General features: G+C 40.9%; 1 protein-coding gene and 1 long non-coding RNA gene across 2 annotated transcripts; one reads left to right on the plus strand and one right to left on the minus strand.

Moving 5' to 3' along the window:
- Positions 1–402: 402 nt before the first annotated feature.
- On the plus strand, positions 403–21849 carry LOC308063497 (sodium/hydrogen exchanger 9B2-like). The gene is made up of 11 exons (XM_080386555.1): positions 403–499; positions 2075–2258; positions 3740–3910; positions 6620–6762; positions 8606–8733; positions 9633–9808; positions 10345–10451; positions 11617–11766; positions 14034–14142; positions 14381–14517; positions 15616–21849. Exons 1-11 carry the CDS (start codon positions 407–409, stop codon positions 15853–15855), a joined length of 1638 nt encoding a protein of 545 aa, XP_080242681.1. The 5' UTR covers positions 403–406; the 3' UTR covers positions 15856–21849.
- On the minus strand, positions 8820–15714 carry LOC308063565. Its single transcript, XR_013927987.1, has 3 exons — positions 15582–15714; positions 9656–9822; positions 8820–9131 (listed from the first exon to the last, which is right to left on the minus strand). It is a non-coding gene; the product is annotated as an uncharacterized lncRNA (long non-coding RNA).
- Positions 21850–21858: the final 9 nt, after the last annotated feature.

Here is a 21858-nt window from a genome sequence, read left to right on the forward strand (position 1 = left end):
TTTCAGAAATTATGGTCCTGGTAAGTGGTATTGACAGCAAATAACCTTTAACGTGTGTTGATAGGAGGTACAAATAGATATATAGATGTTACAGCCATACTTTTAAGGAGTAAATAACAGGTTAGCACAGGTCATCCTCATTCTGAAACTCAGATTTTTAGATTTTTTTTTTTAGTGCTTGACTCTGTAAGCTGAATACTGGTCTGTTAGTTTCTGTCTCTTGTTCTTACGCACAACATACACAGGCATGCAAAAAGCATTAAGTTCCAAATTGGGCTGTAAGGGTTTTTTCACACGATGTATGAGGAAGGAGACAACATCACTGAGAAGTCTTCTAGCTGGAAAATAGTATTATTTGCTTCTTTCTAACTGTTCTATCTTTACTGCTTTCATTAGGTTTGCAGCAATGATAAAGGAGGCTATTGTAAATGACAATGAAGATTCCGAGCCATCAGTATGTGAGAAAAATGGCATGATTCCCATGCATGAGCAAAGTGAGGTAATCAAAGTACAGTTCTACTCAGAAGGAATCTTTTTCCTTTCCTTTTTCTTCCTACATCTGTTAAAATTTCTACATCTGAAGGGAATACAAAGAGAAATCTCCTCGGTGGGAATTTCTTAAAATTAACAGATGTTCATGTTTTTAAAAGTCTGCAGTATGTTGGATTGCTCCTAATCAATGGTTGCAATTTCAGCTTGAAGTGGAAAATGCATCAGCATACGTTTTACAGTCAGCTATGGAAGAGAATTGCATGGACTTGAGATTGCTTCTTTGCTTTCAAATTGTGCCTGTCAGTGTGCTGGCTGAAAGTTGTTCATGCATGTCGTCCTTTTCTTGCCTAATAAAAATAAGAAACTCCATAGTTTTAGACCTCTATATGTATTTATTTCCAGTGTTCTTGGAAACTTCTGTGGCTTTCAAAAAGATTTGTAGTGAATGCAAGTAAGAATAAAATGCTTAACATAAAAGGCACTTGAGTCAATGTAGTCTTAACTGTAAAGATAAGTACTGTATGGCCTGTCTTTACACACACAGGTAGCTGATGATCACAGAATCATAGGGTAGATAAACCAGGAACTCTGTGCTGAAAGATCACAAGATTTGTGTTCCAACTGTGACTCTAAGTAAGGGAGCTATATATATTTTTATATGTGTATATCTAGGGAGAGATGAGACAAAAATAATTGGAAATGGGGAACTATTGCTGGAAGAGGGCCAAATCACAGTATAGGCAAGAATTCCATGTCCATGCTATGACAGTGAGCTGACATGAAGGTGAATAATCATAAGGGAAGGTAGATGATTAACTTGTCAAAAAATAAGGACCCAAAAATTGGGACACACATCCAAAAATGGTCAAAAAGTGCTTTGGCTATGAATATGGATAAGTAGATGAATCGGTATAAGAGGACAGCTTCACAGAACCATTCTGCAAGGAAGTAACTCCCAGTGTAGTATTTCTCCATCTCTGCCTTGACTTACCAGCTTGAGCATTCCAGCAATGGATCACGTGAGTAGTGCTTGCACTGGCCAGCGGTTGTTTCTTTCACCTTTGTCTAATCAGAAGTAGGTTTTGTTATTTTGATTCAAGGCTTTGCAACAGAAGTTATTTAGCAGTTATATTAAGGACACTGTCTCACCGGAATGATGCTAATCGTTAACTGTATTGTGAAATCCAGTCTGGAAGCAGAACACTATCAAATTACAGAAAATATTAATATTTGGCTTGTATATGAAACAAGCTGAACCTGGCTTGTTGTTATTGTTTCTTCATCAAATATTCTGATATTGTTGCTGAACAGGTGCTATTTGTGACAGGAGTCCTGTCAGTAGCAGATAAAAGGTGAATGTCCCGCGGTCTCTCATATTCAGTCCTTTATGCCACGCAAAAACACATAACCAAAAATCCCAAATATACTACAAAGCTGGACCATTCCTACAGCAATTGTTTAGTTAATATAGTCATCTGTAGACAGCGTGGATCTAGTGCATCACAGCTGATTGTTAAGTCTTGTACACTACTTCAAATGTACGAGGTGTGGCTCCTGACACAGTCTCGTTGTTTGCATTCAGGAGGGACCAGCAGTGGATGCCAAAGCTGCTGATGGGAATGTGCAAACAGAAGAAACTGCTCTCTTGAATCACCGTGCTCAGCAGCCTCCGGAACCACTAGCAGGGTCTTCAACACCTGCAAGAACATGGAGGCAAATATGTACTTGTCCTCCGCAAGGTTTACTGGCCCAAACAGTGACAAATGGTACGTAAGAAAGAAGTACTTGTTTCTCTGGGTGTGGTATCTGTCCATTGCCCTTGAAAATAATGCAGGGAAACAGCTATGTTTTGCGTACCACACTTTTGTTTCAGTGTTGTAACAGGGAAAGAAAATGAGGTGAAACAAAGATTTGAATGCATAGATTTTGTTCCTCTGTCCCCTCTTCTGTGTTTAATGTGGTAGGTTTGCTTTTGCATTGCAAAGTGCTTTCATCAGGAGAAAGACCTCCCAATTCTCGTCTTGATAGTTCATTTTGGTGTGAGAGCATTAAGATGATTGTAAACACAGTGGTATTTTTGGCACACTGGATGGCTTTTTATTGAATTAAGGCAACAAATACAAGACGCTACATGATACCTTCTTTTGTTCCTTATTACTCTAGAGATGCAAAGCCAAGAATCCTAACTGCAAAGCAAACTGATTTGCCCTACACTGAAGGCTCGCAGAGAAGAGTGCCTGCCTAGCCCGTTACTTAAGGCTTTTCTGAACAAAAGACACTTCCTGTGGCTTTGACTGCTTCTGCAGCCTCTGTTCTCTCTTACTTGGGATTCTTAGGCTTTTATGTTTGGAATTATACCGGTCTTCCCTTTGCCACCTTGTCACCCTCCGATAAGATCAAGAAAAATCCAATCTGAAAATGCAGTACCTTTTATTCAACACATTTTTTCCTCCTTCTGTATTTTGCTTTTATATCTGTGCATGCCTGTTCTTGTTGGATAAATATAGGAACAGATCTAGGAACCTGGAAAGACCATAATATTTCACATATTTTATAGTATTTTTGCTTACTGTTATCATAATACTTTTCAGGACCTTTTTTTTTTTCTCCCCCCCCCCCCCCCCCCCCGTATTATCCCTCTCTGATAGATGTATCAAGGGAAATATCTGGACTACTTCAGACTGTCCAGAGACATGACCACCTTCAGGTATTATTCCCCCCCCCCCCCCCCGCCCCCCCCAAACCCTGCACCAGGGATAGCAATGTATTGCACAAGCACATCCAGTCAAAAAGTGGTGGTTAAATTCTTTTAAAAATCAGACTGGAGCTGCAGTCATTAGCTTGAAGATAGGCCAGGCTGTACAGCAAGAGGTTCTTACTGCAGTTCTGAAGTAGCTGAAGGGAGATAAGCAAATGCAAGAGAAGTTAGTGAAAATCCTAGCTTTAAGTTTGGGACCTGTGAAATGCTTTCCACGGTGGCCCAAGGCTCACTCAATACGTTTTGGTCCCTAACCACGTCCCTGTTACCATTTTTTAAAGTATCTTAGCCCTATAAAATCAGAACATCAGTTTTAGGGAGCATCAAATATTAAATAGTGTTATGATTAAACTAATTTTTAAGGTAAGTGATTTTATTTCTGAAAGTCGTGGTACCTTTTCCATTAGTAGAAAAACAAATGTGATCTAATAGCAAACAAAGTTGTCCCTGAGAGATGATTAAATGTGAGTATTTCTTGTTTTGTTCCAGTTGCAGTTGTGATCCTGGTTTGGGCTGTGGTTTGGTCCATCACTGGGACTGAGTGTCTCCCAGGTGGAAATCTGTTTGGAATTCTGTTTCTTTATTTTTTTGCTGTCATTGGAGGTAAAATTTTTGGATTCATTAAAATACGAACACTACCTCCTCTCCCCGCTCTTCTGGGTAAGAGATCCTTCCTTCTTTTCCTCCTGCATATTTGTGGTGGTTAAACTATCAAGTAGTATCTCGCATGCTAGGTATGTTTGGATTGGGGAAAAAACAAATTGTGTCACGCTCAAAAGCTGTAGCTTTTCCAAGTGACTTTTATCTGGTCCTCTCTGAGAAAGTACAAAATTCCCCAAACTGGCTCTGAAATTGCCTATATGTTACTAAGGCTCTTAACTCTTTGGGGGCCAGAGAACTGTGTACCAACAGATGCAAAGGTTATTGTCCTTCAGTCCCCTCTGTCACAGTTACTTAAAATTTGTGTTTAGTGTCACCGAACAGGACTTGTAATCTAGACCTCCTGTTACAGTAGAATAATTAATTCATAAGGAAGTTACTGCTGAGCTATTTCGCATGTATCTTCACACAATGAAAATATTTTCCAAAGAAAACACTACAAGAATTCTCTACTACTGGTAGTCCAAAGCAATTTCTTTCTTTTCCTTCCTTTATTTCAAGATAACTCAAACCTGAGAAAATAAACTCACCACAAGGAATAATTCTGAATTATTTTACACAAAAACGCAAAATAGAAATGGGAGGTGAAAATTACATGAATTCTAACATCATCAGAACCTTTTCAGACTACTTTCCTAGAGGAGGTTTTGATTAGATCAGTACAATATTGTGAAGTGCTGTGCTGTCAACGAAGCTGAAAAATGAAGCTCTGGGTTCTCACCAGCTGTCTACTGCCCCTTTACTATACCTAGTGCATAAATGAGTAAAGCTGTTGACAGACAGTAAAACTTCATGGCCGAGTGGGCTACAAACACCTCCCTGTAGCGCACAGGTGTGATTTTGTAACCTGGGTGGCTGGTGGTGTGCCTCGCACAGTAGCCCTGGTTACGGAAGGGCCAGGTGGCTTCATGCACAGCTCTGTCCCAGGCAGCACACATGTTCTTGCACCACTTCGTTTCACAAGCAAGAAATTCAAATGAGAGGGAGGGAAGTTTTGCATATAGCATGCATGCCTGCAATAATACGAATGCAGAATGTAATGCACAGGGAATCTGCCCATTCTAAGTAAACAACCCCCTTAAAAAAAAAAAAAAAAAAAAAAAAAGCTTGACCATTTGGATTCTACTTTTTTTTTAATTACATCTGTATCTAAAAGTTATGAGTTAAGCATGAAACTGCTTGTCAGACAAGTAATACTGAACAACAGAAACTCGAGCATGACAGCACACGTCTGTTGAGTTGCTTAGGACAGAGTTCACTGTTCAGATCACCAGCCTGTGGAAAATTGGAGAAATCTATGAGTCAGAAGAAGAAATAGACAATGTATGTAAATTGTATTTTTAGTGTAAAAAAAGAACAATCTTGTACTCTTAGATGCCTTTAACCCAGTTGTGCTAGGTGCAGCTAAGTGTAACGTGGCTGGCTGTGAGCACTTAAGCACCTTATAAATGAGCTGCTGTCTCAGGAAAAAAGGAGTGAAATTGCTGCTGGAACAAGTCATACAGTGTATCTTAGGTATGCATTGCAGAGAGGTTTCTGCAGCAGGCAACATGGAGCAGAACAGTGAAGGTATCCTTTGAGGTGGAGTTTTTTTGCTTTAAGTAGATCTCCAGATCAGCTCCAGTGACTTGGACCTCATGCAAACATGGCAAAGAGCATGTGATCATTATGCTAGCCTGATATAATTGTCATGAGCTACCACAGATTAATTATGCCACTGTTTGTTTTTTTTTCCGGGAGGTGGTAGGAAGAACAGTGTCTCAAAGTTTAGCAAGTTCCAGGACAAATCAAGTCCACAGCCAAGGCTCAGACCAAGCTGGGACCCGCCAGCACAGTTTGTTTACATTTTGTCTTTTTTGTTTTCCTGTTTCTTAATATTGCTAATACACATTTCTGCCACCAAAATATACCTTTAAATCATCAGGAGCTACAATTAATCTCCACAGATATATATTTAAAGTCAACCTTTCCCATACTTTTCAGTATCTTTCCAGAACTACAGTGTTCCGATAGCTTTGTAGGAAGTCTCTGATTAGATACTTTTGCTAATATTTGCAAAAGGTTGGATCTTACAAGTAACACAAATAGAGGATAAGACAAAGTTCCTGGTTCCCCCCCCCCCCCCCTTTTTATCCCCTCTTTGTGTAAGAGTCATATTGCCAGAGCATTTTAAAATGTCTACGTTGGTCCATGATTAGCTGTTTTAGATTATATTTCCTAATGAACTCAGTGTTATGGTTCCTGTGATACTTGCATTTCTTACACCTAAGAGGATTTTTTAACAGTTTTCAACTTCTGAGGTAAATGTGCAATATTAAGGGATTTTCCCTTTTTCATGCTAAAAAAAGTTAACAAGAAAAATATCTTTAAAGATGCAGAGGTGTCTTTGCTTATGGTAGGTATGACCTGTACCTGGTGAACAAAGCTGAATTCTGTTGACTTGCACTAAAGCTGTGTGTCAGCATCCTGCAGGTTTATTCATTGGTGACCTGGTGTGTTATTAGGCCACTTTCATTGCTTTAAAATATGTCTCTCTTCCCATGCCCCAGTCCCCATTGTTGAAACACAGCTAATAATTCAGGAAGTTAATTGTTTCCTTGTCTCTCATAAATACATAATATGGTGTCTTATTTTTAAGAATGCTATGCAAGCTTTTCTTGTGCAATAAAACCAAATCATTTGACAGGAGCTTATTTGCTTTCATTTAAGGGATGCTGCTTGCCGGTTTCCTTATCCGAAATACCCCATTCATTAGTGACATAGTTCAGATAAACCTACGCTGGTCTGCAGCACTGAGGAATATTGCTCTTTCAATTATCTTGACCAGAGCAGGACTTGGCCTGGACCCAAAGGTATGGCAACAACCTTTCTGTGAGGCAAGGTGTACAACAGCCCTCAAAAAAAATTCGATTATGGGTTCTGTTAAAAATACAGAACTGTTCAGTCTCAGAGGATCTGCAAATTATATCGTTACAGAAAGCACAGCTTCTATTGTATGTTAATATTGGCAGTTGGATTTGTAGACTAGGCAAGCAACCAAAAAATACCTGAAGAAAACTGATTTCGTAACTATTTCCCCCCCTTGCCTTAAAGATATTTCCTGAATTTTGTGAGCAGAGCACCTTGAGGACATGTACTCTATCATGGTCTGGCAGGAAGAGTTTACACTCTCGACAAACTCCCTGTCAGTTCACACTGACAAACTAAAACAAGCAATGGAAGAGATCCCCAGTCCTTGAAAGAGAATACTGCTTGTGTTGACACAAATTAAAAAAAATAATCCGCCACCCAAAAAATCAAACCTGTGTGCCTTTTTCACTTTTTTCTCTTCTTTTTTTTTAATCATTGCCATTTTAACGCAGATATATTCATTGCAGAAATGACTCCCACTGCACTACAGAAACAATGCTTTACATCGCAATGAAGCCCATAACGCTTCTGTGAATAAAAAAAATTTTCCTCTGCACACTGTGAAACATGATGTTCTGTAAATAAATGAAGGCAAGATTTTGCTTGATGGCTGAAATATAGCTGTACCATATTGGCCCCTATCTATTTAAGATTAAGGGACCGCTTAATGTTTATATAAAACTTAGGTTAAGTATAGCTAGTTCAGAACAAATGAACTAATTTTTCTTAACCAAATAAAACCTAGAGAGTCGCCGGTGCTTTAGGTATTTTGGAAAATAGGCGTTTATTATTCTTGAAAAATGCCTGGTTTCCTAGATTACTATCATCTTTTTTTTCTAAGACATTGATGCTTGTATGAGCATGGACTGTGTGTTGTTAAACAGAGCTTGGGTGCCCAGTTCCGTGCGCTTGTTTTTCTTTCTATTCCACAACAACTTTTTTTTTGCCGAGGGAACTTCAGTCTTGACTCGTTTTTCTTCTGTGTGTCAGTTTATGGTTGTTCGTCGTGTAATTGAAGCTGTGAAGACAAAGATGTCAGTTGCTGTGGTGATTCTCAGCCCTAATTATGCTGGGACAAACTGTGCTGGTAAAAAGCGCGACATGGTGATTTTATTATATCCCCCCACTCCTCCGTCAAAATTAGGGACCTATCCTAGCAGAGTCATGCTTGTGTCTAATATTAAAGGCAGCTCTTGTGAGTAAATACTCTTGTTTTAGAGAAATTTTTAAATAGAAGTTGCTGAGCCAAATGGACCTTGATCTGCACTGGGTATCAAGTGAGAGACAGCTGAAAGGAGAGATGCTTGGCTCCTTCTGCCAGGTTGATGTAGTTGTACAACTTTTCATGATTTGTTTGTGGATTTTTGGGGAAAATTTTTTGGGGTGCTGATGCAACTTGTGGGATTATGGCAAAATCTTTTGTGGGTGGAGCAAATGACCTCAAGTGACTCTGGGCAAGCCAGCTGTGTTGAGGGTGTGCTTTTCAAACGGATCGCCGTTTGTTCAGCCTCTCACATTTAATTTGTTCAGCACAAGAAGCCAAACAGTATTTTCTGCCTTCCTGTGTCAAACTTAGTCAAAATTCAGTGAGCTTCACTGCCACGCTTGGAATTTTAACTCCAAATGCGGTTGTGCTTGAGCCTCTCTGGCTGAGCCCGTGTAAAGCTGTCACATCCTGTACTGCACGTCCGAGGATTCTTTTGGCAAACCATATCAGATTGTAAATGTATTTCCTCTCTATAAAGCTGAAGGTACTGATTGTCTGAACGTGCTTGTATCTTGCAGGCGCTGAGGAAGCTGAAAGCAGTCTGTTTACGGCTTTCTTTTGGACCGTGCCTCTCCGAAACGTGCACAGCTGCTGTTCTCGCCTACTTGTTCATGCATTTGCCGTGGCAATGGGGATTTATATTAGGGTAATGCACTCTTTTCTCTCCTGTATGATGAAGGTGCCTGTTCTCACGCCACAGTTAAATGATCCAAGTGCAGTTAGTTCCCTGTGCTAAGCAGAGACTTCAGTTCGGTGCCGGTCAGGAAGCTGTGCTTAGCCCCTGTGTGTGTTTGCTTACCATTCCCGTCTGGTTCTGTGGCTAATTTAAAGGTCACATTTCCAGGCTGTGGAGGGGTTCTTGCATCATCACTCTTCTGCGTTTGTGATCTGAGCACTTGAAGAAGGAAGAAGGATGGTGCAATCCCTGAGTCTTTAACCACAGCACAGGGGCTTTTAGGGACAGAAGATGATACCACAATTTGGAAAATCTTCATGCTGGAAATCAGCATTTCCTCGTAGAGAGGTACACATAGGACAGTCTTCCTGTCACAAGTCAAAGGCAAGGATGTGGCATGTTATATTCTGGAGTAATATCCTTGAAGAAGAAACCTTTTCCTCTTAGTTCTATCTAAAATGGTGGACTCGGTCTGGACCTATATGCTGGAGCAAGGTGGATTAATTCCTCTGCCACGCGCTGATTTTTATGAGAAGGAACTGGGCTACTGAGTCATTAAGCATGTCTAAACTGGGTTCCTAAATGGGACAATTGAGACATTTACCAAGGAGCATAACTGGCCTGCAGTGTATATTCAAGTCTTAGTCTGTGGAGCCCTTTACTTTCAATGCTGTTCAGTTGGGCAGGAATTAAGAGCTGATTGCAATTCTGCATAGAAAAAATCCCTGCTTGTAATTAGCAGGGAAAGGCAAGGAAAATACCTCATGTAAAGGTCTGTTTATACTTTAAAAGAACTGGTGTCAGAATATTTTGACGTGTTTTAGTTCAGTGCTTTCTTTTTAAGAGAAGCTGAACCCGTGTGTTTTCAGTTTTGTTCTAGGTGCTGTCTCACCTGCTGTGGTGGTTCCCTCAATGCTGATTTTACAAGCTGGGGGATACGGAGTAGAGAAGGGCGTCCCAACATTGCTAATGGCAGCTGGCAGCATTGATGACATTCTGGCTATCACAGGCTTCAATACTTGCCTTGGGATGGCTTTCTCTTCTGGTATGCTGGTTAATCTGTATGTGGTGAAATCCAGAACAAACAGGAATATTTTGATGAATGTGTGCTCTGTTATGACTGACTGGTTTGTAACTTAATGACATCTTCTTATAAAGTTTGTGTGTAGACTTGAATATTGAGAGGGAAATTACCTAGGAAGAAAAGTCTTGGTATAACACTGTCTGCTCTGAATTGTGGGTCACAACTTTCAAAGAAATGTTTCCCCTGTCTGCGCCCTTAGCTGCCAAGTCTGGTCCCTGCACGCCCAACGTTCTGCTTTCACATTTCCCTGGGTTTGGCAATGTTCTCGCACTGGCTCTTGCTCTGGCTTCTCTGGCACACTTTCTTAGCATTAGCTTTCAGAGAGAAAGTTGCACAACCCTGTTCATTCAGGCCCATAGGTTCCCTCCTGAACCCCTTCGCCCCGACTGATTTAAAGCAGACACTGTCCTGGAATCAGCCTTGTAGGTCTCTAGTGTGGTTTGTGCGTGAAGGGTCTGTGTATGGCTTACTGAGACTGGTTTTCTTTTGCCAAATAGGTTCTACTCTGTACAACGTGCTCCGTGGAGTGCTGGAGGTTGCTGTTGGCATAGCAGCTGGGGGGATTCTGGGAATGTTTGTTCGCTATTTCCCAAGCCGCGATCAGGTAAAAACCCAGTAAAAAACCCTTTTCATTAAATAGGCATTCTTTGCTAAGGGACAATGTTTCTAAGTTACTCATTTCCAAGCTTCACATGAAACTGTTTTTGGGGAAAGCTAGTGCAGTGCTAACAGCTTCCAGGTTGCAAAGCCTGTCAAGTAAGGATGCGGTTTAGAGTTGATTACTTGTTTACTGCAGCAATAACCATGTATGATCTGACAGTCCTTCCTGATGCAGGGTTTGGAACCCAGCTCACCATTCTCCTGTCATTGAAAGTGATGGAAATGTCCACACATAAAGCAGAGAAGGTCTGATACTTAATTCATACAGTAAAATAATCATCAATTGGATTGATGTGTGACACAGTTTACTTCTTTAAGATATTTCTAGTAGGCCTGGGATTAAAAACTATTAAAGCAGGCCAATTGTAGGCTTTAAGTGATTTGGCATGTAATTTGGTGCTAATTAGAATGTGTTACTTTCAAGAAAAATTAAGCTCTTATAAGGCAGTAGATTAATTTACTATTAAAGGGCAATTAACTGAACAGAAAATTGTGGAAGAAAGTAGGTATGTTCTGGACTACTGAAGTCAATTTGCAAAGCATCTATTGTCCTCAGTGAGACCAGATTTTCTTCTTATTAAATAACATAAGAAGTGTGATACAGGAGCTAAACAGATAAATAGAAATGGGGAACAATGGCAAAGATGTAACTGTCTGCTGTGAGACTGGATTGAATAAAACTTAGAGTGACCCTGGCAAATGTTCATTTGACTTGTCCTTAAAAACATCTAGTGGCAAGGGTTTCACCTCTCCTTGGAGAAACTGTTCTAGTTCTGGACTGCACAGGTAGAAAATCCTGCTGTCACAGAGTTGAAGCAGGGCTGTTAGAGTATCATGTTCCTTGTGATGTAAAAAGCCTATTGGCAATAAGATTTTTGGATGGTCAGAAGAAAATATTAAATTTCCAAAATCTGAATTTCTTAGGAGTTAATGTCCAAAAAAACCCTCAACTCAACTGATCGGTTCATCTCACTTGAAAGCTTTGATTATTTCACAACGGTTAATGGCAATTTTTATTTTCAAATTGTTGTTTTCACAATTAACAGAAGTAACCTTTTTCCTCCATTTCTAAAATAAATTTACTTTTTTGTTTCTTTCCTTGGCTGCAGGCATCTCTGGCATGGAAGAGATCATATTTCGTACTTGGGCTGTCCATGTTTGCTGTTTTTGGAAGCATCTACTTTGGCTTCCCTGGATCAGGAGGGCTCTGCACATTAGTCTTAGCTTTTGTTGCAGGTGTGGGATGGTCTGATGAAAAGGTGAATGTTTATATAAAGCATGTCATACCAAAACTCCTCTGAAGGTACAGCCTGACAGGAGTTTGCCTTTGTCGGGAGTGGTAATGGTGCATTTATGAAGCTTTAGGGGGTATATGGATTTTTTTTAAAAAATCTACGTTTATTTTGGAAGTCTTTAATGTTTAGCATGACAGAAAGTTACCATGTATGTGATTATCTGTCGATACAGAGCCTAACATACTGACAGAGAAACACTCACAGGCTTTTCTTAGACATGCCTAAGCCTTAAGTAGAAGAGATTTAGTTGTCAAGGCACTTGACTAGGAATCCAAAGCTTTATGTCCCAGCTCTGTGAGTGCCTGTAGCCTCACACAGTCACTTTATGGTAAGATTTACAAACAGGTGCCTAAAATACAGTTGTGCACATGGCCAAAATATAAAACAGTAATTAACCATCCTCTCTCATCTTTCCCAAATCCCAGCCAGTGTATTCTGGATAAATTAGAGGGCAGGGTGCCCACAATAAATGGTGATGTAAGGCCATACAAAAAAACATACAACAGAATGCTTTTTAGCCACTTTCTCTTAGCTGCTAACCCTGCTTCATCTTGCTGTTGCTGTCCCACTGCATTTCTGTACCCTGGCATGCCTTACTGCCTCCTTTGCTGGATACCATCTACACTCAGTGGTTTTGAGGGCATCTTTCTCTCCACAGCTGTAGCGTTGTGACACGCACTAGGAGAAGGGGAGAAGAAGAGAAAGGAAAGGGGATCGAATATAGCACAGTCCACGTTATTATCCCCATCTAGACCCTGAGTTCAGTAAGATCTCAAGGTTTGTTAAAACAAAAAAGGAAACCATGGTTTCTGTTTAAAGTATTACAGTGTTGTCCAGTTTCAAAAGAAGAAAAACCTCATCTTGGGACTTGGCTGCTTAAGGACATTGCAACTGATAAAGCTTTCTACTGAAAAGCTTCTAAAGCATTTCAGAAGGAAGGACCTTAAAAAGTATACACAAACTATAAATGCTTCATTTAAATTCTTTTATCAGGGCATGAAGCTTCTTGGCCTTAAGGATGTTGATTTCAAATGCCTTCGCTCTTTTTTATCACATACAGTCAGAGATGTCTGCATACTGTATACACAATATATATTACCAAGGTTTTCCTGCTGAGCTTCTCAAAGGCCACTGCCGTCTACTGTTCTGGTGGAAGTCACTTGGCAAACACTTGTCCACAGAGAACAAGGAACACTGTACCTATTGCTGGAACAGTTAAATGGGCAGTAAACAGACTGAAATAATGCTAACATCTGTAAAGAGGATTTTTTTTTTTTCAGCCAAAAAAAGGGCGAGATAACAAGGACAAATGAGGGAAATTAAGAAAAACATCTAGAAGTGTGCGTATTTCCACTTCATTCCCTCTAAGGTTACAGAAGTTTTTGTATTACAGTCATCTACCATTCCACTGACTGAAGAGCAAGAGATGTCGCAGGATGAGTCCCAGAGAGAACAGCAAGGGCAGGACGTGTCTAGGCTGATCATTAAGTGACAGAGCACTGCACTTTACATTTTCCACACACTCCAGCCTGAAGGTTCATTTGCTGTTGCAGAACCCACTTAATGAAAAAAGTGCTGTTAGATATGCTGTGTGTACCTTCGCACGTCAGGGGAAGATTCTAGTTTATCCTAGCAGTAGATCATTTAGGAAAATTGTAGGTGTAAAGTTCAAACCCAAGGAAAAAAGATGGCTTTGCCCTTGTACAAGACATTGCACTGGGAAGTTCAACACTTTTTACTGGTATGGGATTTCAGACTTGCTCAGTCTAACTTTGCTCCTTATACAGAGACAGGCCTCTCAGTGCGGCACAAGCAGGACTGAAGCTTGGCAGGGTCTGACTGCGCGGATACAAATGGAAGAACATGTTTAAGCATGCTGTTCCCAAAGGCTCAGAAACTTAACGGCAAAGCTGTTCAAATTAAGTCTTCCTAAATACTGAAAATCAACTATGCTTTATTTTCCTCCTCTTTTCTGCGAACTGCTCTGTTACTGTTCAAATATCAGTGATTTTTATTTCTTTTCTTGAGATAGCAAGTGTGTATGTACTAGCAGAGCTAGGCCCACTCTGACCTTCCAAAGGTGCGCAGCTGATTTTGAATGTTTTAAGCTCAAAGGAGGAGCAATTCTGGACAATCTTGATGATACATTTTCACTTTGTCCTTTAATGAAATGCTGTGTCTGGTTGGCCATGGTTTAGTGAATTTATAGATTACTTTTGTTTTCATTGCAGAGGGAAGTAGAAAAAATTGTTGCAGTTGCGTGGAACATCTTTCAACCTTTTCTTTTTGGTTTAATTGGAGCAGAAGTATCTGTTACGTCTCTTAGGCCTGAAACTGTTGGTAAGATCATTCACTAACTATCCAGCTTTCATTACTGGCTTCCAAAGAATCTCTATAAAGAAATCTAAAACTAAGTATACTATGGCTGACACACACACACACAACCCCCCCCCCCCCCCAAAAAAAAAAAAAAAACAAAAACCAAACCAACCCCACTGTGAAGCTACTGTTTTATGAGGCTTGTTCACCTCAGGCACCCGTACACAACAGTTCTGAGAAGTGTTTGTCTTTGTTGCAGGGCTCTGTGTTGCTATGTTAGGCATTGCCCTAGTTGTGCGAATCATGGCAACATTCCTGATGGTGTGTTTTGCTGGGTTTAATTTCAAGGAGAAAGTATTTGTCTCGTTGGCATGGATTCCCAAAGCCACTGTCCAGGTAAACAGTCCAACATCACCTTCATTCCAGGCTATAGCTATTGTCCTTAGCAAAGTTTTAAGTAGCACAGCAGTAAACAGGTGCCTAAAATACTGTTGTACACGTGGCCTGAATACCCTTATTCCCTGTGGTTTTGGGGAGCCAACAGGGAGCGGGTCAGGACAGGGTAGTATATGGACAGTTCATATTCTAAACCATGGTAAATCTACTTGAAAAGTGCATGGAAAACCTTCTATGTGAAGGTGTTTTGCTTGCGTCCTGGGTTGTACTCTTAATAAAATGACAGCAAATTGAACATATATCATAGGAAGTTTAATTATTTCTCAGCTGTTGCAGATTGTTGTGCCTTTACATATAGATTCTAAGAACTCTCAAAGGTAGAAGTGTTTCCCTCTTACACATGAAATGTCTGCAGGGACAGTCACACCAGAGGCTCAGAATGGGTTTTCAGTTTGTGGTCATTTTGGTAAGGGGTAGTCTGACAGCCACTAGGCATCGCTAGAGAAGCCTCAGGCTGGCTGCATTCCTGCTTCTTTATTTCCGTGATCATTTAGTCATTTAGACTTTGCCTCAATAGCATGATTACTTGCAAACAAAAGTTAATAATCAGAACATGCAAGGATTATTGCAAGATTTGTGAACTAAATTTTCAGAAGCTGCTACTACTTGACTGCTGTCAGAATGCATTCTCAAAGTGTGGCACTGTAACAGTTGCTATACGTAATATACTGGACCATTTAATTAGGGGGTTGGACTAGATGGTCTCCAGAGGTCCCTTCCAACCCTGACCATTTTATGATTGATCACACATCCTCCAGAAATGTGGCTAAAATGGCAGCTAAGCAGTGTTCTTCACAGGAGGGAATCCAGATGAACTCGTAAGTTAGCTTAGGAAATTCAAATTGTAGCCAAGTGAAAACCTTTCTGTTCAGTTTAAAACATTTACTTTTCTATGTACTGCCTAGAAACAAATGGGTCAAATGTACTAAAAGTGTCATATTTATGTTATAAAGTTGACTGATGATTAGTCCGTTTTTTTCCCCTCTCTCAGTGCTAAAGGTTACCTGCTCTATCTCAGCAATGTTTTCTTTCCTGCAGGCTGCAATAGGTTCTCTAGCCCTGGATACAGCACGAAGTCATCAGGATGAGCAGCTGGAAAAGTACGGAATGGATGTACTGACAGTAGCTTTCTTGGCTATCTTGATCACTGCTCCAATTGGAGCCCTGGTTATTGGCTTGGCGGGGCCCAGACTTTTGCAGAAAGCTCAGAAAAACAGCAAGGAGGATGAGGAAGGTGCTGAGGCTGGAGAAGAGGCAGAGGCCTGCGAACCTTCGTAAGACAGATATCTGCAGGAGTATGGTCCTTCAGCCCTTACGCTTCTGCTGAGTAAACACAGCATGTCTGTAATCTTTCTGGAGGAAATCAAAACAAGTACCAGTTACTTCTGCTATTTTAAAAGCAGCCCTGGTGGAGTTTTATAAAAACATTTTTATGTGTTGATGGTGCCTTAAGAGATGAAATAGCTGAACGTACAGTGAATAGGCTGGCCAGGCAGTGAGTCACTGAGCAGTCAGCAGTCAACAGTTACATGAAATGTGTGGGTGTGAGGCCAGGGAAAGGATCAGAATTGTTCAGGCGTGGAGTGGAGTTACGAGGTGGAATACAACCAGCAGAAAATGGAGACTAATGTGATTAACTTCTTGATGGTTGAAACTGGGCTGTGAGATGACGAGTTCAACAGCTGAGAGAATGCAACTTCTGAGTAAGAAACTGTGACACACAGTGAGCGAGTCCTGCCATGGTTTGGCGATTCCCTCTCCTTCCTCGTTCAGGTTCCAAAGCTTGCCTTTTCCTGTAGCTGTTCTTCCCCACAGCTCACGCACTCCTTTGTGCCTTCGAGGGACTGTCAGTTCTGGTCGTAGCAAGAAACAGTAAGTGGTACTTCAGTCCTGAAAGAGACAGTCGGGTCATCACAGCCTGTGGTAATACAGGTGCTGGCAGAAAAAAAGGACTGAGCTTGACAATGGGATGAGGGCTGTGGGAAGGCTGTAAGAGCTGGGAGGGGGTTGTATGGGATTGGGATAGCTGCTGCTTCGTCACCGCTGTACCTCAGCCTTTGCACAACGTGATGTCAGGGGAGGGAGAGCAAGCTCTTCGGCCACTGAGAGTGGCTATGTGCTGGTGCTGGCCACTGTAGGACAGAGGGGAGAGCTCTTCTCACGTGGGGTCTGCTGACAAGGCAAGGCCAAGGTGGCAATGAGTTGTCCCTTTCTTTCTCAGCGCCTTTCAGGGAACTCAGCAATAGCAGCAGACCTCTTCTCAAATCAAGATTCATGGGTCAGCCAGGATCTCCTATTAGCTTTGTCCTAAGTTAATGCTCATCTGGCTGAGAAAATGCCACAATCATGTCCTTCTCAGATCTGCGTTTGGTTAACTGCAGAAAAAAAACCCAGGTATTTTCTAAAAGTATAGCCAGTTAGTGCTGATTTTTTCCAAGAGGTGGCTAGCTGGATTGACTTTCAAGAGTGGAGGCTTCTCAGATTTGCCACAACGTTTTAATACCTCTGATCAGAAAACTAATACTACAGCCTTTAAAACACAGTGCTGAGAGGGATGGCGCAACGTGAGAGGAGCCTGGTTCTCAGCTGCTTTCAGAAGGGCTGCTGTGCGAAGGCAGGTGTCAGGAGGAAGCGGTGACTGGGACACAGCACTAGCACCCTCGGCACGTACCCACTGATCCTGTGGGCCTTGCCAGAAACACGGGTTGTGTGTAGCTGTGGATTATGGAAATGACTGGCAGCGCTACTGTGGAATACCTTGCCAAAACGTTTCACCAGGGGGAGCAAAAAGCTCAAATGTGGCTCTCTTCATTTTATGTAGTGGGCACCTCCTGCACCGTCAGTTGCAGTATAGTTCCCATTTGATTTTCTCATTCCCAGAACAGTTTCCTTTTTCTTCTCCTTGACTGTCCTAAAGCCAGGAGTAAACCCTCCTCTGTTGATCAAAATCCTGCTCTTGCCTTTAGCTTTGGTATCAGTTAGGGTTTACTATTGACAGATGCCAGCAACTCTTCCTTAACTCTACTGTTTTGTACAAGTAACCAGCTCCAACTAGGTCAGTCCCAGCTCTTGGTGTCAGCACAGCATTCCTCAGAACCTGCAAGTTCTGTCATTTTTTAGGAAGGATGTTGCACTGTGCCTATGATCAAGGTGGAAAATGCCTCCCTGCAGATTTCTACGCTACAGTTTCACTGAACTAATTTTACAGGATACTGTATAGAATATATTTGATGAGTCTAGATATTTTTGGCATTTGTAAGAATTAATAAATTCTATTTTAGCTTTTACACTTCTAATAGACAAGACGAAAATGGACAAAAATACCTTTAAAACTACTTGAAACTGTATTATTTGCAGAGTGTCCACCTGTGCCTCTATACGGGTTAACTACAGCTCAGTATGTGTGCCTTTGCATGTGTCTTCCTCTCCAAGCCCAAAAGAAAGCTTCCTGCTAACTGTTTAAGGTTCATAGGCTACAATTCCAGCATGGTGATAAAAATACCAGGAAATTCTTTGGTAAGTTTTCCCTTTACAGTTGTCAAGTCAAGTTGATTCACATTTTTGTTACTATACACACTGCTATTCTCTCCACTTCCTTGGGGAATATACAGTCTTCAATTCATGTTTGCCCCCTGACCAGAAAGGAAGATGCTTTCAGACTGCACGCTGCAGAATGCTTAGGGTGCTGCACTTGGTGGTTATTGTGTCACCCACTGTCTTCTGTGCCTGTTCTGCCTCTTTTGCATGCTAAGGGTCATTCAGTGGGGTCGTTTTAATAGGAGGTTATTGTATGTGGAAATTGTAATGTCTGTAAACCTAATCAAGAAGATGAGGGAATATGGTATTCAGTTCATCTGTGACTGTCTGTAAAATAATTCTACTTGAGTAAAATTGACAGGAATAGAAACTTTATATAGTTCCCTTTTTCAAAAAGCTTTATAAAACGTAGAATCCTCCTGTAGGGAGGGATCACTAGGCCAAATTTGGAGTCTGTTCAGTAACAGAAGTGTGACATGTAAGGATTTAAATTCGAACACAACCTTAAGTATGCAAGCAGGCCTCTGACAAACAGCCCTTGTTCATGACAGCCTCTAATACTTGCTCACCATCATAACAGCATCTCATAAATTACATTTACGATGTTCCCTTAACCTCAGTGCACTCTCAATTTATTCATTAGATCACTCCTACCAATGAAGTGTCATCTTCGCTAATCTAAATGAAATTGGATCAATTTTTCTTTCCTCACCACCCTATATGGATGTTTTTCACAAGACCCCTTTCCCCTGGCTTTTATTAAATCTTCAGAAAGCATTAGGCTGAAGCTATTACATAGACCTGCAGATGTAAAATGAAAAGCATTAATGTTTTATAGCGCTCCTCTCCTTGCATTCCCAAAAGGAATGAAACACATGCATCCTGTCATGAAGAGAAATGTTGTATCAGGGCTAAGAACCTAAGAGACTGGGGTTTGTTAATAAGTATCATGGTAATTTCAGCTGATTTTAAATAGCGGTTAACTTTGAGAGATATGATTTCACTTTTTATCAGAGTTTGTGTGGGTAAAGTCATGACATTTAAGACCACCTCCCTTTTAACAAAATGCCATTAAATCATTCATGAATAATGCATATATTAATGCCAATAAAATCTTTATGCCATGCCAGTCTCTTATTTGCAGGAAATAAAATTAGACCACAGTGTGCAGTAAACTACAGGCAGAGTCCCCCCAGTTTTCAGGCAGAAATAATCACTGGCATCATGTGGGAGAGTACTGAGCACAGTATGTGTGTCCAGTTCCAGAAGGTTCACAAGAACCTCTGCAGAAGGGCCTAACAGCAGCACAGTGCATTCCTGGAAACCATCAGTGGGCAGTTACAGCAGGCAGCATATGGAAAAAGACAGAAATTAGACATATGGAAGCAGAGTTGCACAGGCCAGAGGATGCAGGGATAATGTCATTATAATTACTGCTTTGTCTCTCTTTTTCAGCTGAATTGAGCATTTTAAGGAATTCAGACTGAAGTCTAAAATTAACTGTGAGACACTTACGGTGTAATACAGCCACAAAACAATGAATGACACAGTTTCTGCATTTTGCTTTTTAAATAGAGTGCAAGAAATCAAATCTTGTGCCAGCTGCACTTCAATTGCATATACTTTGTCTAGTAGTTGCCACAAGTCAGGCACCTTTCTCCAAACTTATTTTACAAGTTTATTTGTAATCTATTATAACTATTGTTCAAATTCATAATCAAAAGAACGGTAAGTATTACTGTTCTCATAGAGTAAAAAGGCATGTCACAGCATGCCAAGTTCAGCTTCCCCTGATTTTGCATCAAGACTGTGAAGATCTTGTCTGCTGCCTCAGTCCTGGTCTTTATTAGCATTCAGGGCAATTTTATCCCTTTGTCTGAAGCTTCCAAATTAGGTTAGAAAAATCACCCAGTGGCAAGACATGATCGAGCACATCCTAGCAAGTAATTGATTCAACTCGCTCAATCACTGGTCAAGGGCTCTGCAGACACTTCAGTTCTTAGCTACTAGCTATCCCCGTAAACATTAGGTAGATAATTTGAACAGATTAGTAAATTCTTTGAGATTTTCTATAGAAAAATATGTGGCTGTGAGAGACAGTATTACCTTGACAGATTCTGAAATGCAAGGAAATGGTAATTTATCATGCTCGTGATCTTAATTTTATTATCTCATGGAAATTACTAAAATGTCCTTTTTCTACAAAGGAATCGTGACTGAGTGCTACAACTGCAACTACAAATGTGTTCCACTCCCCTACAGACATAAGCAAAACCAAAAGAACACCCCTGCTTGTTCCATGGCCACAGCTGAGCAGCAATCTCATCTAACAACAAGCAGGAAGAAAAAAAAATTACATAATTAAGCTGTGCTAGAGATATGGAGTCAAGAGGTTCAACCTTACACTGTCCTTCTCCTTTTAGAGCTTTGTGAGAGAAACAAAACTAATTTTGCTGTATTACTTTAACAGGATTTGTCTGAGTAGAGCAACAGAAGTGAGAATGGGCTTGATGCGCACAGTTTACCTTCTCAGACTTTGGAGGAAAACAAACTACTTAACATGCAGAAGTATCCTCATAAAAGCTGGAAGCGCATACAGATTTGTATATAATAACAGCCTGCTACAGTAGGCTGTGGTTTTAAAGCCAGGGGGAAAGAAAAAATATCCAAAGACAGGCTTGTGCTTTTCACATAGTAATTCCTTCACCAAACCCAAGAATTGGGGCTTGGTGTTCAATATACCACATCTGTAAGTAAAGACCGAGTATAAGACACTTACTAACATTACAGATTCTCTATTATAAATATTATATCCTAATATAACATGGTTTGCTCATCCATTAAGGTAAGACCACCACAAAGCATTTAAGGATTGTACCATGGTTCTATTTCGTGCTTTATACATTTAACACACAATCACATCCTAATCTGCCATCTTTTGCTGCAAGGCACAAGGTTTAGGTGCCTAGAACTACACCTGTTAAAAACACAGGAGGAATGATCTACCTTAGTTCTGCTGCTGTGAGAGGCGTTATAGAACTACTTTCTGACTTGCTTTCGGTTTCAGCACTGTGGTGACCAGCTTAGGCAATGGCACACCCACCGCTCCGGGGCTTCCCACCTGCCTAACAATGGGTCAAATGAAATGCCGTCAAGGAGCAGCTGAAATCTGCCTCAGTACAATTGTTTAAAATTATAGCCTGGATCAAATTTTTATTTTTAAACTGATGGATACAGTCTTTCATTGGAGAATAAAGCACTTTAGAAGAATTAATTAGAAGCCTAGCAGTTAGATAAGTAGCAATTATTTACCTGCATCTGCAATTAAGCCATACCACAGCAAAGTTCTGACTTGCCCAAGAATACAGCTCAGCTCTGCTTCCTTGGTTCTTGTCATTTAACCAATTCTTCCCATAAAAGTCCCTGCCACAAAAGGTAGCAGCTACAGTGCAAATCAGCTTGCAAGAAGTAAATATGTATTTCCTTACAAAAGCTCACGAACGATCAACAGAGGGGCCTGAAATAAAGGGGTGTTAGTAGCTGACGAGCTCAACAGTTTATACGGCCTGGAACCACAGCACTCCACCTAGGAGGCTGTATGAGACTACCCAGCTGTATGGGGCTCCTCTGAGCTGGGCTGCTTTTGCATGAGACTAACAGACTGCCCCCGGAGGCACTGCACAGGCCAGACCTGCACCTAGCATAGCTCAACAACACTATGCTGCCTGCCCGCAGTGGTACATG

The sequence above is a fragment of the Falco punctatus genome, assembly GCF_963210335.1.
Source record: "Falco punctatus genome assembly, chromosome: 1".
In the NCBI taxonomy this organism is placed as follows: domain Eukaryota; kingdom Metazoa; phylum Chordata; class Aves; order Falconiformes; family Falconidae; genus Falco; species Falco punctatus.

Coding starts and splice junctions, on each gene's coding strand:
- LOC308063497 (XM_080386555.1), top strand. CDS start 407: ATGATAAAGGAGGCTATTGTAAATGACAATGAAGATTCCGAGCCATCA. Junction 9,809..10,344: donor TGGGATGGCTTTCTCTTCTG/GTATGCTGGTTA, acceptor TTTGCCAAATAG/GTTCTACTCTGTACAACGTG. Junction 11,767..14,033: donor TGGGATGGTCTGATGAAAAG/GTGAATGTTTAT, acceptor TTTTCATTGCAG/AGGGAAGTAGAAAAAATTGT.